Here is a 17,966-nt window from a genome sequence, read left to right as displayed (position 1 = left end):
GGGGCACTGCGGGGGGGAGGAGGGCACAGGGGACCATGCACAGGGGGTGGTGGTGGAAGGGGGTGCGCTACAAGGGAGTTCGGGAGAGGGCTATGTGGGGGAAGGACACATGGAAGGGAGCCCAGTGCAAGAGGGTGGGGGCAGCCAGGGAGCAGGTGGAGGGGCTTCTTTTTGTTTTTAAATTGTGATTCAGGTGAAAGTTTACAGAGCAAATTCACTTTCCAAACAGCAGTTCACACTCGTTGTCTCATGACATTGACTACAATTTACCACAGTGCAACAGCTCCCCTCCCACTTTCTCCCGAGAGTCACCTCTTCCCTGTGTCCTTCGCTCCATGCGCTCCTGCCCCCTGAGCTGTCTCCCTGTGCATAAACAGCCCTTCCTTCTCCCATGATTGTTCTCTCCAAGGAGTGTATCTACCTCAGATAAGTATTCAACTCATATGCCTGTCTTTTGTTTGGCTGGAAGCCACAGGCGTGGGCTCAATTCCAGACCTCAAGGGCAGCTGGGGGCCATAGTCTCAGTGGTTCCACCAGGCTCTGTCGGACCAGCAAACCTGGTCACCCCCCCCCCTTTTTTTTTCCCCAGATGATTCTGGGTTTTGTTCCCATTGGTCTCCATCTCTGTCCTGGACCTCCTCCATAGACCCCCCTCCTAGTGGCTGACAGTGGCTGCCAGGGGCTTCTTGATGGGACTCGGCGGTCGGGGAAGGGAGCCGTCTGGACACAGCCTGGCGCTCGCTAGGGACTGGGGTGTGTCCGACTCCCAGGCCTGGGCTTGGTCTGCAGTGGGGTCACTCCTCTTGTATCTTTCTCTCCGCCTTCTGCCTTGTTTTGCCAGCTGGCTCTCAGCCCTCAGGTCAGGCCTGCTCCCAGCACTGGTCTGCCCTTCCCCACTCTCCCAGCCTGGGTCTGGCAGACTCAGCGTTGCTGAAGCCATGAGTTGTCAGCTAGGAAGGGGACTTGGTGGAGGGGGTTGGAGAGAGGGCCACGGGACAGAGCTGGGTGGGTGTCGTCGGTGAAGAACCTCCTGTGAACCAGGTGGGCTTTCAGGTGCACGTCTGATGGAGTGAGATTGGTCTTTGGGGCTCGTCTAGTGGAGGGGAGGCTGGGCCTGGTGGAATTGAAGTGACAGGTGGTGTTGGGAGAGGATTTTAATGTGCAGGAGTGTTCATTGGGGTCCTTGGCCCACAGGGGTGGCAGAGCTAAACATGGGGATGCAGATGGTCCCAGGGGAAAGGCCCAGTCTCATCTGAAAGGGGGCTTCCCCAAACTGCTGTGTTTGGGCCTCGCTCAGGGCCCTGCTGGGGTGGGGAGAAGTGAGTGCTGGGAATCGAGGTGACTGCAGGTTGTGCAGGCAGAGGACTCGGGGGTCAGAGGCAGGGTAGGAGCCTGGCCCCGGCCTTGGGCATAGTGAGACCCTGCAGTGAGCTTCAGGCGGGGCCAGTGACCTCGACCAACCGGGAGGGCTGGTCCCCATGCCCAGGGCTGTGCTGGGACAAACGGGGTGGTTTGTGAGGGAGGCTGGGCTGGCTGAGAGCAAGCACTGGCCGAGGTCTCCTGTCTCTGCATGCCCACCACAAGCTGGCTCATCCTGCTGTCGCAAGTGCCAGCTGTCCTCCTGCGGGGGAAGTCATGCCGCCCTGCTGACGGCTGGGCAGATGGTGGCTGTTTAATTGAATTACGCTTCGTGTGTGCACGTAGTCCCCACCAGACTTCCGTACGCGACGCCCCTACACTCCACGCCGTCCCCGAGTCCTCGTCAGCTCCCCAACCCGCTCCCCCACTGTCCTCACCTGTCACCGTGGCTCAGGCTTGCCCGTTCTCCAACCTGTGGGAGTAGAGTCCTGCGACAGACGGCCCTTGGTGTCTGAGATTCAGCCATTCAGGCACGGGTAGTGCTGGTCTCTTGCCTGCTGCTGTGTGGGGTTCCCATGCAGGACACCCCAGTTTATTCGCTCTGCTGTTGGTGGGCGTTGGCGTTTCGGCTCGTCTGTGGACACTGCCACGGTCACTCTTGGTAAAGCAGCCTCTGTAAACCAGCACTTGTCCTGGGCATCTCCCCAGGTGTGGAGCTCCTAGCAGGGGCAGACAGATGCTACGCTTTACTAGTGACCGGGCACACAGTGTACTGTAAGTAAGTAACCGGCTAATGGGTCGTTTTCATGGGCCTTGACCACTCCTGGGTAAACTGGAAAAAAAAATCCAGCTTCCGGAAGCCTCAGAGCAGAATCCCCCAGAGGTGGGACTCAAACCAGCGTCCGGTTGCCCCTGCCCGGGCTCTCCCCCACCGTGACCTGCGCTGTGACTGTGGTCTGGGCCTCCAGCCACCTGGGCCTCAGGCCTCTTTCGGGCTGGGCCCTGGGGCGCCCCTCACTGGCTTCTCTCTCTGCAGGCACGAGCCTGCTGCAGGAAGTGGTCTACCTGGTGAGCCAGGGGGCTGACCCCGACGAGATCGGCTTGATGAACATCGACGAACAGCTGCCCGTGCTGGAGTACCCTCAACCCGGCCTGGACATCATCAAGGTGCTGGGCACCCTCTCCACCCCGGGCCGCTGCCACGCGTGCACCCTCACAGCCGCTGCTGAGGGCCCCGGAGAGTTCACGGCGCCCTGGGCGGGTGGGAGCTCCCCAGTAGCCCAGACCCCAGGAGAGAGAAGCCACCAGGCCTGAGCGGTGACAGTGACCCTGGGAGGGCCAGCGGGAGCGTGGTGGCACGCCAGTGCCCAAGGTGTCTGGGGGATAGACGGGGAGATGCCCGGTGGGGGTGTGGGTGCTGGGCTCGGGGCCTCCCTCCGCTCCCACTTCCCCTGTGGCTCGCTGTCTGTCAGACGCTCGGGAGGAGGCGCTGCGGTGAATGTGGGGTACAAACCAAAACCAAAAACCAAACTCGCTGCCCTCGAGTCGGTCCCGACTCATAGTGACCCCCTTGGGGTTTCTGAGGCGGTAGATCTTCACGGGAGTAGATTGCCCAGTCTGCCTTCCGAGGAGAGGCTGGTGGGTTTGAACCGCCAGCCTTCTGGTCAGCAGTCAGATGCCTCAGGCACTATGATGACCCTGCTGTACCTCCACCTCTGGCTTTTCTCTGCGCCCCGCCCCCCAAAAAAGTTCAGGCCTCGTTTCCTACCTGAAGGGCCTCCTGTCCTTTCTCCCCTTGGCTACTAGGGGGTCCATTGATAACATAACTGGGAGCTGGCAGCCTGGTGTGTCCACAGTGGCTTTCAAAGCAAAGCCCTGGGTTCTGTGTGAGCTGCCCCACCCCGACCTCTGGGCCTCTGCTCCCCTGCCCCTCCCCCATCTTGGATGGACCCCACGTTGAGTCATGCTGTTAGATTGTGGTCCCGGCCACTGGTACCAACCCCCCCCTAGACATTGGGGTGTGGCCCTGAACTAATGTGACATAGTCATGGCACTCACGGAACTCAGACAAGACAGTAAAGATAGCGGCATCATGGGTGGTGCTGTGTGAGCCCTTGTGCGGGGTCCAGGCCCTTCCAGGTCTCCCCGCTGCTGAGTCAAGGAGAGGCTGAGGGGCAGCAGTGGGGGTGGCGAGGCCGGGTGGCAACATGCTAGCGCCTCCACTGCCCACCTTCCCTGGGCGGCCGCCTCGCTCCTGGGTCCTCTGACAGGCTGTCTCCTCAGCTGTGAGGGCCTGAGGACAGGGACCATGCGTCACTGTCAGTCCTCGGGGTCCTGCTTCAGGCGTCTGTTCTGGAGAAGGGTGTCGGGTGGAGAGCAGGGTCCTGGCTTTGCCCCCCACTGTCCCTGTGGGCCCTGACAGGAGACTCTGAGTAGCTGTGGTCCCCTCTGAGGGCCCCTCCCTCTGCCCGTGCAGGAGCTGACGTCACCACGCCTCATGAAGAGTCACCTCCCCTACCGCTTCCTGCCCGCCGACCTCCACAACGGCGACTCCAAGGTGAGCCCGCCCCCTTCTCCCCTGAGCCACCCTGTCGAGGGACCCCGAGGCGGTGCCAGTCCGGGCAGCAGGCCTGTCAGCCGAGAACTTGGGGCTGTCACATGTCTTCTGGGGCTGTGTCCTGCCAGCGTCTTCTGCAGGCTTTCGACTTGGTGTTTTTCCCACGTGACCGTGGGTCACGCGCCCTGAGCCCTGCGTGGGCCTGGCTCGGCCTGAGGCCACCCCTGCTGCCCTTACGGCCGCTTGCTCTCTGCACGCTGCATGCTCGTCAGGCCCGTAGCGCACCGGCAGCATCTGCAGCACGGTCTGTCCCCCCGGCTTTACAGCCGTCACCAAGGACGGAAGCGTAACAGCTAGGCCGGCAGATGGGGTCATGGGAGCAGGGCCCTGTGCTGGAGCACAGCCGGCGTGCCTGGGCCGGGTGGTGGCGCAGGAAGTCGATGTCTGACACTCGAGGGCGGGGCTGCGTCAGCCCGGCCACACTCACGAGCCCCTGCCCCCCAGGTCATCTACATGGCTCGGAACCCCAAGGACCTGGTGGTGTCCTACTACCAGTTCCACCGCTCGCTCAGGACCATGAGCTACCGCGGCACCTTCCAGGAGTTCTGCCGGAGGTTCATGAACGACAAGCGTAAGTGTCCACGGCGACCTGTCCGCTGTGCCAGGGCCCAGTGGTGGGAGCTCACCTCTACTGTCTCATATTCCTCCAGTGACCCTGTGGGTCAGGCCTCCTTTCCCCACTGACCTACCGGTCCCGAGAAGTTCCCGCAGGTGGCCCACCCCTCCCTCCCTCCCTCCTCGGCTGGGGAGAAGGGGAGCCAAGTGAGCACGGGGGCCCCATGCCACCGTTGTTGGTGGTGGGAGCTGAAGGGCAGGTGGGGCACCAGTGGGACTTGATGGGAACCTGGGATCAGGCTGCCTGGGCCCCCCACGCCTGGTACCTGTCGATGGAGTGGGGCCAGAGCAGACGCCCCCGAGCTCTGCCCAGGCTGCCTGGAAGCTCGTTCCCAGGGGCAGAGGCTGGGCGGGGCCGCGGGTGCCAGTGCCCATCCCCTGTGTCCCTTCCTAGGAAGAGTGAGTCGCTAGACAAGCTTGGTGACACCAGCCCCTCACAGGAGAAGGAAGTGCTGCTGCTGGTCCCCGGGGCTGGGCTCTCTGTGCCCGCAGGCTGCTGTCAGCCACCTGTCAGTCCCGCTAGGCTCCTGCCTTCCTGGGCTGGCTCCCCCACTGCCAGCGAGCTGCTAGGGGTTCCTTCTAGGACTGCAAGCGGGTGGGTTAGAGTTTGCCCCAGAAGAGTTTTGAAATGGCCCACCACCCTGCTTGACAGCTACACTGAGACTATCCTGGCCCTGCCTTTGGAAACGCACTGTATTATGTTTTCATTGTTGTTGACAGTAGATGGCAGCAGAACATTTGTCGGTTGAGCCGTTTCTAACAGACATTTCAGTGACAGGGATGTCGTGCGACCATCCTCGCCCTCCTTTTCCAGATGGTCCCTCCTCCAGTCACATAACCCAGTGTCCCTCAGGCTCCTGTCTGACCGTTGGAGCGCCTGCTGCCGCTTGGAGCCCGTAAATAGCTTTTGAAACGAGCGCACTGCTCAGAGCCGACCTTCTTCACGAGGGAGGTTCAGTTGTTGCTGGGCTTGAAGAAGACTTGAGGGGCTGGTGGTGGTTTAAGGTCCAGAGGTGGTAGTTTGGGGGTTCATCTCATCTCCACGGCAGCCCCACACACGTTGTGTTCACACGGTGTCCTGTGTGCCTTCTGGGGGCTCTGCCGTGAGAGTATGAGGCAGGATTGGGATCAGGTGCACAGGGTCCCAGGAGTGAGGGGCCCACAGACTGAGCTGGAGGCAGGGCAGCCGGGCCGGAGCCACCTGGGCCCAGTGGGCTCTCGAGTCTACAGTGTGGGGCCCTTGTGGCTGGGGAGGAGCGTGGGGGCTCTGTGGGCCTGAGGCTTCGGTTCCCGTCCAGTGAGTTGTGTCTGCTGTGCTGTTACAGACTGGCCTGCCCGCACCCCAGGGCCCTAGGCTGGCTGAAGGCCTCTGTCCGGTCCCCACGGCCCCAGCCTGCCTGCCCGAGGGCTCAGGCCCTCTCATGCTGTGCCTGGTGTTTTGAGCAGGGCACTTGTGTTTCCAAAGCCATTTCCTGAAGTGCCAGGCTGCTCTCCTCCGTGAAGACAGTGCCACCATGAACAGCAGTTGGCCACCAAGTTCACACAACCCTGGGGCAGCCCAGGTCATCTTGGGGTTAGCCTCCACATTTTCCAGGTCCATACCCTGCCCACCACTGGTGCTCAAGTCCACAGACACTAGCTTGGGTCCCACCAAACCCGGTGGCCAAGTCCATCAGCCTCCCAACCTTCTGTTCCGTTCACGTCCTCGGAGCTCCCGGCCAGTGGCCCATGTCCTGGAGCCTCCAAGAGACTCGCTTTTCTCCCCCCTGAGATCCTGAGAAGGTGAACCAAGCCACAGGTGGGGCCCTAACGTGACCGCTAAGAGCACAGGGTGGGAGGTGGGGTACAGAGGGCCGGGGGGACCTGCTGGCAGATGCTGGGGTTGGGTGTGGCGGCCCCTCCCGCATGCCCCAGGAGAGATGCGCATCTTGGATCGTGAGCGCTGCAGGCAGCTTGGGGCCGGGGAGGTGGGTGAAGGGATCCTTGTTGTCTCTCACAGGCACCAAGCAAGTGAGCGGTGAGGGCTGGGGGGCTGGGAGTGGCCCTGGCTGAGCCCTTGCCCAGGAGGCAGCATCTGACTGGGAAGGCACGTTCCCCAGGGCCCTCCACGTCCTTGTCACACTCTGCCCCATCAGCACAGACCCATGTTGCATGATACATGTCAGAACTCCTCGTTAGCTCTCACTCCCATTCTGTGGTCTCCGGGCCTCACAGGTGGGCACCCTCCTGGGACATGTGAGAGCCCCGTAGGCTGTGCGCTGCGAGTCCTGGAGGCCGGCCTGTCAGTAGGAAGAAGGATTTTCTTCTGTCCTCCTGGGGCTGTTTGAGTAGCCTGCTCCAGGGCCCCGGCCAGCTGGGTGTAAGCAGGCCAGCCGGGCGGTCTGACCGAGGACGCCTGGTTCCCTTGGTCCTCTGGCTCTAGCCCGCCGGCTGACTTGGGTTAGTCACTCCCTGCTCTGGGGTGCGGCGTTTCTCTCTGGAAGGAGAAGGTCAGGCTAGCTGCCTTTTAAACGGAAGTCCATGTGTCTGCGTGTCTTCTCCTTCCTGGCGTCCAGGAGGGAGCAGTGCCCGGGGGCTGGGGCCTGACGGGTCCGGCTCCTGGAGACATCTGCAGCCAGTCACACGGCCTGTCCCTTCTCCAGATGGAATGCTTTGCCCCTGCCCCCCCCCCCTTGGTTTACAGGCAAAGAGATGGAGGCGCCAAGCAAGCGGTCCAGGGACTTAGCCACAGCAGGGCCTCCTTCTGGCTCCCACGTGTTCTCGGTTCTCCCGTTTCTGCCCAGCCAGCCCCCTCCAGAGCCCCGACTTGGTGAATTGCAGGCCCAAGGCGGCCCAGGAGGCTCAGCTCCCTGGGCTCCGGGCACAGGCTGTGCTCTGCTGCCACCTGCTGGTGCGATAGGGCACCGGCGTTGGCGCTGCAGGCTCCCTGGGAGGATGTGAGCCCCAGTTCTTCTGAGCTCTGCTGCGTTAAGTCAAAGTGGTCTCCGCAGCTGGGGCCCAGGCTCATTCTCCACTTGAGGCCTGACTTCTGTGGGTGGAACCTGGTCCCGCAGCCGTGGCTGGGCCTCAGTCTCTCCTCTGTTCAGGTCGGACAGCCCTCTAGGCCAGTGCCTTCTCCACAGGGCTGCCAGCGTGACGAGACACTCAGGCCAGGGCCTGAACTGAGAGCTGGACATGCGTGACCTGTGTGCCCGGCTGCTCTGTGATATTACAGGCAAGGCAGCTTGCCCTGGGCCCCACGGCCCGGCGAGGCTCTGGGAGGTCAGAGCTTGCCTCTCCCCACCTGCCCTGGTGCCCTGGCTCCGACCTGACCGTGTCCTGTTCGTCTCCTCCTGTGGCCTTCCCACTGGTGCCCTTTAAGGTCCAGACGTCTTGGCTGCCGTTGGAAGCCCTCGGGGTGCCATCTCCTGCCCCTGGTGCTCAGGGCCCAGCCACGTCCCCGTGGGCCGCCTCCTTGTTCCTGCTCTTCCCTGCTGCTTGGGAAGAAGGGCCCAGCAGACACACACAGACGCCTCTCTTCCCCTTGTGCCAGCCTCCCCCTTCCCAGCCCTGTGACACTTGGCCCCGGGGCTCTGTCCCTTGTGTGGCACCCCTGCCCCCAGGGTCAGTCACACCGTATCATGAGCTCTGGATTCCTTGGTGGTCCCTGTTGGAGGATGAATTCCTGGGCCCCAGATTGTGAAGACCCTGGAGTTTGCTAAATGGAAGATGGATGGACGAACGGATGAGAGAGTATATGGGCAGCCCAGCCCCTGCTCCCGGACAGTCAGGGTGTGCCCGAGGTCCCGTCTTTGTTAAGCTGTAACCCTCATTTGGAAGTGTCATGTCCAGACCCCTGTCAGGCCGGGCAGGCAGCTCAGCACCATTGTGGCAAGGAGAGACAGGGAGGTTGGCTGCGTGGTAAAGAACAGGGCGGTCAGCTGGCCACACCCTCCCGAGGCTGCCTTGTCAGGGACACTGTCCTGAGCCCGTGTCACCAGGAGTCACCAGGACGCTCCCCGTGGCCTGTTGACGTTCACCTAGGGCTCTGCCTGTGCGACCTTCACGTTCACCCAGACTCTCCCTTTGTGATGGTCACCTTCCCTGCAACTGTGTGACTTCCACATTGACTTAGGGCTCTGCCCGTGGCCCCCTGATTGGTAGGGCCCCATGCTCTGGACCTATCCGAGCACCTCCATACCTCGCCCTCCGTCCCCAACAAAGTCCACTGTTCCTCTGGTCTGGCCCCTGTGGGTGTGTGATCTGCCAGGTGACTGCTTGTCAGACAGACTCCCAAGTACGATTGAGACCCCTGCCAGGGGCCGTCCTGCCTGTCTGCCACCACGGGCAGATCTTCAAGGTTCCAGGGGTGGGGAAGGGGGACCATTGGCAGAAGCCTGCTCAGAGGCAGCAGGGGTGGGGCAGGACCCCTGATGGGCTTATCTGGGGAGCTGCAGCCACGCCCAGAGCGCACCCTTCCCTTCCTGATCCCTGGCTGAACTTGTCAGGATCACCGGGCAGCAGGAGAGAGCCAGGCCAGCTCTGTGGCTGGCTCCCTCCCTCAGCTGTGTGACTCACCTGTCCCCTTGTCTCCACAGTGGGATACGGCTCCTGGTTTGAGCACGTGCAGGAATTCTGGGAACACCGCATGGACTCAAACGTGCTTTTCCTCAAATACGAAGACATGCACCGGGTGAGTTGTGTTGGCAGCTGCGTTTGCTGGGGACTCTGTGGCCCTTGTCCTAGCAGTTCCTCATGCCAGAACCGTCTGCTGTGTGTGGGGAGGATGTGGGGTGCACGGAGCTGCCTGCTGTGTGCGGGCAGGGGTGCACAGAGCCACCTACTGTGTATGGGCAAGGGGGCAGGGTGCAGAGAGCCACCCACTGTCTGTGGGCAGGGGTGTGGGGTGCACAGAGCCGCCCCCTGTGTATGGGCAAGGGGGCAGGGTGCACAGAGCCACCCGCTGTGTGCGGGCAGGGGTGCGGGTGTGCAGAGCCACCCGCTGTGTGCGGGCAGGGGTGTGGGGTGTGCAGAGCCACCCGCTGTGTGCGGGCAGGGGTGCGGGGTGTGCAGAGCCACCCGCTGTGTGCGGGCAGGGGTGCGGGGTGTGCAGAGCCTGCTGGCCCTCCGGAGATAGCACGTGGATGTAGCTGGAGGTGCTCGGCACAGCCACCTGAAGCCCCTGGAGCTGTGGTGGTCTTGGGACTCGGCAGTTCCCGGGCTGTGCCCTGAACCCTGCTGGGCCTGTGCTCGTGCCGCAGCCATCTCCCTCCCAGGTCCCTGTGACCCGTGCAGCCGTCAGGACGTGCACCCTGTGCCACCCGAGGCACGTTCCTTCCCCGGAAGTAGAGCTGCAGCCACAGACGACCAGTGTGGAGGGCCGTGTGCCTTTGGGGGGCCATTCAGGCTCCCGGCCAACCCCCAGGGGCTGTGTGTGAGGCGGCGCGTGCGAGGCGTGGCTGAGTGTCCCATGTGGCGTCTGGCACTGGTGGAGGAGCACCAGGGAGGCTGCGGGAACACCCCGCTCCTTGCGGGCTGACGGGGTGGGCAGGGCGGGCGCCAAGGAGGTTGGGTCTGCCCTGGGGACCCGCTGCCCACAGTTCACGTGTCGCCAGCAGCACCTTGTCGCTGCCATCACATCCCACTCACCCCACAGTGGCCCCGTGACAGAGTGCAGCTGCCCGTAGGGTGTCTGGGTGTAACCTTCATGGGGGCTCATCACCACGCTTTTCCCGTGGAGCCGCTGAGTGAGTCCGTCTGCTGGCATTTTGGTTCTCAGCTGAGTGCTTAGCCGTTGAGCCACCAGGGTGTCTTTCACCAACACCTGAAGGGCCTTCCTGTGTCCCGGGGACTGTCCCAAGTGCCTTGTAGACACGTGAGCACCGTGAATTCTCAGGACGCTTCTGTCCCTGCGGGGTGTGCACCCTCACTAGGGAAACAGGCTGATGCCTCAGACCCCCTCCCAGCTCCTGCCCGCTTCTCTGCTCCGTGTTCCTTAAGCTCCTCAGGGAGTTGTCACCTGCATCCCCACTCCTTCCTCTCCTCCTGTTCTCTACTGACGTGTAATTCACAGACCATAAATTCACCTTAAAACGCACAGTGCAGCTACCCGTCATCCTGCCTGCTTTCAGGACATTCTTGTAATCCCAGTGTCATTTCCTCCTGAGCCCACCCTGCCAGGAGCCCCCATGCCCCTGAGCAGCCTTATTGGGGTCATCAGAGTCCTGAGCCAACCCCATCAGAACCCCCACACCTGCAAATGTCCTTATTGGGGTCACCGGTGTCCTGAGTGCACCCCACCAGGGCCTCTACCCCACGGTGGTCCTCCTCATCTTGTCCTCTGACTGGTGGCCGTCCCGGCTCAGTTCGTGGCCTCGCCTCTTCCTGCTCATGCCTACTCCCTGGCGATCTGCCGTTCCTCATCCTTGAACAGCACCGCTGCCCGAGCGTGTGGCCAGGCGTGTGCTCGCTGTAGACGTGCGTGCCAGTGGCCGTTCACCTCCTGATGCTGCAGGTGGGTGCGTCCACGCGGCCTCCACTCCGCTCTGTCCTCGGCAGCCCCTCCCGTCCGTGTTTCCGAGATCTTCAGGCAGCAGCTTGACTCGTCCTTGCCTCCTCTCCTCCTCACACCTTACCTGTGTCCACTGTCCACATCCTGTCAGCTCCTCCTTCAAAACGTACCTCCCAGTTTCTCCTCTCTCCGCTCCGCTCACCAGGGCTGTTGGTGGGGCCTCTCCCCACAGTCTTGTGTTCCATAATCCACTGAAAAGACCGTAGGCTACCCCGTGCTGCAAGGCTGGGCCGGGCGTGCTGCTCCACCACGTGGGCTCTGTGGTAGTTACGGGGGTGTGTCAACTTGGGTGGGCAGCTGGATGCAGTGCTCCCCGGGATGACCCTGTAGTCGCCTCCTGGTGGAATGTCCTGAGCAGCCGAGTAGCTGCCCTAGGGATGTGGTCTGCTCCCAGGGCACGGGGAGAAGCTTTGGGAAGGCCTCCAGCTTCTTGGCACACCCGGCTTCTGTGTTTGGCCTCGTCTTCCATCCTGGCGGCCTACCACGTTCCCTGCTGATACTGGGTGGTTCCCGGACTTGAACCTGGGGCCTGCTGGGTGCTTGTTGATCTTGGGACAGTGACGCTTTACTTGACGACCTTGGGCTGCTCAGCCTCAGCAGCCAGCAGCTGCGTGAGTCAGAAAAAGCCTCCAGCTCTTAGTGGGCCGGGAACAGGAGACAGAGCTGAAGTCTAGATCGAGGGGCTTTCACCCAGCCCCTAGAGCTGGCACTTTGCACTCAGACTTCTAGCCTCCTAAACTGTAAGACAGTAAACCCCTATTTGTTAAAGTCATCCACTTGGTACGTCTGTTACGGCAGCACTCGAGGACCAGCACAGGCTTCCAGTGTGTCACCCCCGTGTGTCACCCCCGTGCCTTGAGTACAGCTCTGGGGATGTGCTCCCGTTACAGGAGAGGGGCCTGGGGCTGCGTGACTGTGTGCCCAGCAGGTACGTGGCAGGACTGGGCTTGGGACCTGGACACTTGGGCTCAGTGGCCGCGGTGCACTGCCTCTTCCACAGCCCATACAGCCCAGTTGATGTCCCCACCCCCCATGCACATGTGGGGAGACAAAGCCCCAAGGCCGACCTTGCTGCCCAGAGCTCGGATGCCCTGGTGCTGGCATTGGACCTAGGTCTGCCTGATTCTAAGTGTGCCTCAGAACCACCACCACCCGGTAGCACCTGCTGGACACAGGCTGGCAGATAGTGATGTCACCCTCCCCTCTGAGAGGATGTCATGCCGGTGACCCAGACACAGACCGGGTCTCTGGTCACTCGGGCCTGCTCCGCACTGGGGCTTCCCTTCCGGGACCTGCTGCTGTCGCCGCTGTGTGGTTTTGAATAGAAGTGCTCAGTGGCAGGGCAGGTGAAGGTGAACCCTGGTTTTTGCCCGCCCTCCTCTCGTGGTGCCCGTTCCGAGCCAGGCTCTTCCACAGGAACGTGGCGCCTCCATGCTGTCCTCCTGCCTCGTGCTCAGGTGGGGGCCGGGGAGGCCCACCCAGAGCCCTGTGAGTAGAGCCCGTGGGGCCTCGATTGTCACGTGGGACCCAGAGAGCAGTGGCCTCACCGCAGCCTCCAGGGCATTGTTGTGTTAGGAGCTGTGGACTGGGCGCCGACTCGTGGCAACTGTGTGTGGCAGGAGGAAACACTGCCCCGTTCTGCACCATCCTCCCAACCTCCGCTGTGCTTGAGCCATCATTGCGGCCATGGCGTCCGTCAGCTCGTGGAGGGTCTCCCACAGCTCACTGACCTCTGCTTTACCCAGCGTGGCACACTGTTTTCCAGGGCCCGCTGCTTCCTGACGCCGTGACCAGAGGACGAGAGGCAGCCTGGCCGTGCTCTCTTCCAAGGAGTATTCCAGCTGTGCTTCTTCTGGGACAGCTTTGTTCGTTCTTCGGACAGCCCATGATGCTTTCAGCATTGTTCGCCAGCACAACTCAGAAGCATCAGTTCTTCTTCAGTCTTCCTTACTCATTGTCCAGCTCTCACGTGCATGTGAGATGACTGAAAACACCATGGCTTCTGTCAGGTGCACCCGGGTCTTCAAAGAGACATCTCTGCTCTTCAGCCCGTTAAAGAGGGCTTTTGCCGCAGATTTGCCCAGTGCTGTACATTGTTTGATGTCTTGACTGCTGCTTCCATGGGTGTTGACTATGGAACCAAGGAATATGAACTCTTTGACAACTTCAATCTTTTCTCCATTTATCGTGATGCTGCTTATTGGTCCAGTTGTGAGGATTTTTGTTTTCTTTATGTTGAGGTGGAATCCACACTGCAGACTGTAGTCTTTAATTTTCATCAGTAAGTGCTTCAAGTCATCCTCACTTTCAGCAAGCAAGGTTGTGTCGTCTGCATGTCAAAGGTTGTTAATGAGTCTTCCTCCAGTCCTAATGCCATGTTCGTCATGTAGTCCAGCTTCTCGGATTATTTGCTCAGCATACAGATTGAATAAATGTGGGGAGAGGATACAGCCCTGACATAGACCCCATTTCAAACCCTGCAGTGTCCCCTTGTTCTGTCTGAGTAACAGCCTCCTGCTCTGTGTATAGGTTCCTCGTGCGCACATTTAAGTTGTTCGGATTCCCATTCTTCTCAGTGTTATCTGTAATTCGTTAGGATCCACACAGTCAAATACTTTTGCATAGTCCATAAAATACAGGTAATCGTCTTTCTGGTATTCTTTATCTTCAGCCGAGATCCATCTGACATCAGCAGTGATATCCTTTGTTCCACATCCTCTTCTGAGTCCAGCTTGCATTTCTGGAAGTTCCCTGTCAGTACACTGCTGCAGTTGTGTTTGAATTATCTTCAGCAAGATTTTACTTACATGTGTTACTAATGCTATTGTTCGATAATTTCCACATACGGGATCACCTTTCTGTGGAAGAGGTACAAATGGATCTCTTCCAGTCAGCTGGCCAGGTAGCTATCTTCCAAATCTCTTGGCATAACCGAGTGAGTGCCTCCAATGGGGCATCCATTTGTTGAAAGATCTCAGTGGCTATTCTGTCAATTCCTAGAGCTTTGTTCTTTGCCACTTCCTTCAGTGCAGCTGTGACTTCTTCCTTCAATATCATTGGTTCTTGATCATATGCCACCGCCTGAAATGGATGAACATTGACCAGTTCTTTTTGGTGCAGTGACTCTGTGTATTCCTTCCATCTTCTTTTGATGTTACCTGCACATGCAGTATTTTGTCCATAGAATCTCTCAGTATTGCAACTCGAGGCTTGAATTTCCTCTTCAGTTCTTTCAGCTTGAGAAATGCCAAGCATGTTCTTCCCTTTGGTTTTCTAACTCCATGTCTTTGCAACATTTCATTATAATTGACTTTGTTTTCTCAAGCTGCCTTTGGAAATCTTCTGTTCAGTTTTTTTATCTTGCCGTATCTCCCGTTCACTTTAGCTACCCTCTGCTCAAGGGCAAGTTTCAGAGTCTCTTCTGACATCCATTTTGGTGTTTTCTTCCTTTCCTGTTTTTTAAATGACCTTTTGCTTTCTTTATGGATGATGTTCTTGATGTCATTCCACAGTTCTTCTGGTTTTCAATCCTTGGTGTTCGATACATGAAATCTGTTCTTCAGATGGTCTCTCAATTCTTGGGGGATATGTTCAAGGTCATGTTTTGGCTCTCATGGACTTGTTTTAATCGTCTTCAGCTTCACCTTGAACTTGCACATGAGCAGTTGATGGCTTGTTCCACAGTCAGCTCCTGGCCTTGTTTTGGCTGAAAATATTGAGCTTCTCCATTGCCTCTTTCCACAGATATAGTCGATCTGATTCCCATGTACTCCACCTGGCGAAGTCCACGTGTGTAGCTGCTGTTTGTGTTGTTGAAAAAAGGTATTTGCAATTAATAAGTTGCTGGTCTTCCAGAATTGTATCATGCAATCTCCAGCATTATTTTATCACCAAGGCCATATTTTCCAGCTACCGTTGATTCTTCTTTTGTGTGCAACTTTTGCATTCCAGTCACCAGTGATAATCAGCACATCCTGATTGCAAGTTTGGTTAATTTCAGACTACAGAAGTTGGTAAAAATCTTCAATTTCCTCATCTTTGGCTTTGGTGGTTGGTGCATAAATTTGAATAATAGTAGTGTCGACTAGTCTTCTTTGTAGACGTGTTGATACTATCCTATCAGTGACAGCATTGTACTTCAGGATAGATCTTGAAACATCCTTTGTGATGATTAATGCCACATCATTTCCTCTTCAATTTGTCATTCCAGGCATAGTATGGTTGTCTGATTCAAAATGGTCAAAACCAGTCCATTTCAGCTCACTAATGCCTGGGTTACCAATCTTTATGATCCTTCAATATTGCAACTTGAGGCTTGATGGTTTTCTTCAGCTCTTTCAGCTTGAGACATGCTGCATGTGTTCTTCCTGTTTGGTTTTCGAAGTCCAGGTCTTTGCACATTTTGTCTTATTCTTTGTCTTTTCGAGCTGCCCTTTGAAACCTTCTGTTCGACTCTTCTGTGTCATCACTCCTTCTATTCACTTCAGCCACTCTCCTTTCAAGAGGAAGTTTCAGAATCTCTTCTAATGTACATTTTGGTCTTTTCTTCCTTTCCTCTCTTTTTAGTGACTTTTTGGTGTTTTTCATGGATGATGTTCTTGATGTCATCCCATAATTCCTCTGGTTTTCAGACATTGGTGTTCAGTGCATCAACTCTGTCCTTTAGATGGTCTCTAAATTCAGGTGGAGTATAATCGGGGCTGTATTTTGGCTTTCATGGCCTTTTCTAATTGTCTTCAGCTTCAGGTTAAACTTGTGTGGGAACACGTGGTGGCCTGTTGCTGTCAGCCCCTGGCCGTGTTCTCACTGATGCTGGGCGCCTCCATGGCCTCTTCACACGGATGGAGTTGCTTTGGTTCCTGTGTACACATCTGGTGAGGCCCACGTGTGAACACCGTCTGTGTTGCTGGATAAGGCACGTGTAGTGCAGTAAGTCATTGTCCGTGCAGTGCTCTATTGTGCGGCCTCTGGTGGTTCTCAGGGGCAAGAAATGCCGCATGAAGGAGGCGCTCCTGGGTTCTCTGCTGCAGGCCTCCTCTGAGCCTTTTCTGCTAATTTGCTTTGTTAAGCAGCTGAGGAAGGGCCTTCAGTGGGTCTCGCCTGCAGGTGACACTACCTGCTCTGTGAGGGGGACCCCGGCCATCAGCGAGGTCCAGGCTAGAGCACTCTGTGCAACACTGACTGAGAGATTGGGGTGCTCTGGGGTTTCCTAGGGGGGATGGTACGGGGAGCAGGCCTGTGAGCCCCGCCATGTGGACGGTACGGGGAGCAGGCCTGTGAGCCCCGCCATGTGGACGGTATGGGGAGCAGGTGTGTGAGGCCCGCTGTGGGGACGGTACAGAGAGCAGGCCTGTGAGCCCCACCATGTGGACGGTACAGGGAGCAGGCGTGTGAGCCCCGCTGTCTGGCTGTCCCACTGGTGGATGCTCTGCCTGCCCTCTGAGGGATAGTGGGGCCTCTGTGTGGTTCTACATCCAGGGATAGTGGGGCCCCCACGTGGCTGTATGTCCAGGGATCGGGGGCTCCCACGTGGCTGTATGTCCAGGGATAGGGGGCTCCCATGTGGCTGTATATCCAGGGATAGCGGGGTCCCCACATGGCTGTATGTCCAGGGATAGCGGGGTCCCCTGTGTGGCTCTACGTCCAGGGATAGTGGGGCCCCCACATGGCTCTACGTCCAGGGATAGTGGGGCCCCCACGTGGCTCTAAGTGCAGGGATAGTGGGGCCTCCACGTGGCTCTACATCCAGGGATAGTGGGGCCCCCGTGTGGCTCTACGTCCAGGGGTAGTGGGGCCCCCACGTGGCTCTACGTCCAGGGATAGTGGGGCCCCCACGTGGCTCTACGTCCAGGGATAGTGGGGCCCCCACGTGGCTCTACGTCCAGGGATAGTGGGGCCCCCACGTGGCTCTATGTCCAGGGGTAGTGGGCCCCCATGTGGCTGTGTGTCCAGGGATCCGGGAAACACGAACTCTTGCTCCCGAGGAGCCAGGTGAGATGGGCTGGGGCACGGGCCCGAGAGCCTTCTTGCCCAGGACCAGGCTGGAGGGGCGGGCACAGGGGCCTCTGGCAAAATCCTGACGTAAAGTTGTATCTGCTGTTGCCATTTTAAAATGAAGCCATCTCGTCTGTTTCCGAGCGCCCCACAGGACCTGGGTTGGAATTCACGTGCGTGTGTCCGTGTGTAGGGCAGGCTCACGCCTGTGGCAGCAGCTGTGCCGTCGTGCAGGGGGAGGGGCCCTTCTCACCACGGCTCCTGTGCTCTCTCTCTCCCTGCCTTCCAGGACCTGGCGACTGTGGTGGAGCAGCTGGCACGGTTCCTGGGGGTGTCGTGTGACAAGGCCCAGCTGGAGTCCATGACCGAGCACTGCCACCAGCTTGTGGACCAGTGCTGCAACGCTGAGGCCCTGCCCGTGGGCCGGGGTATGCACCTGCCCCCGACCCCGCTCTCCTGGTCCCGTGTCCTGAGCCTGTGCCTGGCGCTCAGTTGCCCTGCCCTTCGTTCTTCAGGGCCGGTCCCTGGTAGTACCATGGACCCGTGGAGTGTCACCCTGTGGTCTCTGCGTGCCGGCCACGCACGCAGTGTGTGACCACCACCGCGGGTGCCCTGGGCTCTGAAGCAGGCGCAGGAGCTGGGTGTTTCTGGGCACAGCCTCCTGGTTGTCCAGAGTCGGAGTTGGGTGGATGCGGGCTGTCTGCAGAGGCAGGCCCAGGGGTGGCATGGCGCCTGCGTTTCAGAGACAGGGCGAGGGAGCCACTCCTGAGCCTGCTGCCTGCAGCTGGCATGTGGCTGAGGTACAGGGGTGACGTGGGGCACGGGTGGGAG

At 59.1% G+C, this 17,966-nt stretch overlaps 1 protein-coding gene across 1 annotated transcript in view; it reads left to right on the top strand.

Moving 5' to 3' along the window:
* Positions 1 to 17,966, top strand: part of SULT4A1 (sulfotransferase family 4A member 1) — a 40,799-nt gene that overhangs the window by 20,119 nt on the left and 2,714 nt on the right. Inside the window, exons 2-6 of the mRNA XM_007941735.2 lie at positions 2,396 to 2,526; positions 3,836 to 3,916; positions 4,421 to 4,547; positions 9,169 to 9,263; positions 17,425 to 17,563. Of these exons, the coding sequence (XP_007939926.1) occupies positions 2,396 to 2,526; positions 3,836 to 3,916; positions 4,421 to 4,547; positions 9,169 to 9,263; positions 17,425 to 17,563 (573 nt within the window). The remainder of the gene's footprint in view (positions 1 to 2,395; positions 2,527 to 3,835; positions 3,917 to 4,420; positions 4,548 to 9,168; positions 9,264 to 17,424; positions 17,564 to 17,966) is intronic.

Source organism: Orycteropus afer, unplaced genomic scaffold (genome assembly GCF_000298275.1).
Source record: "Orycteropus afer afer isolate SDZICR_OR568_19922 unplaced genomic scaffold, OryAfe1.0 scaffold00083, whole genome shotgun sequence".
Lineage (NCBI taxonomy): Eukaryota > Metazoa > Chordata > Mammalia > Tubulidentata > Orycteropodidae > Orycteropus > Orycteropus afer.
This window is presented reverse-complemented; position numbering and strand designations above follow the sequence as displayed.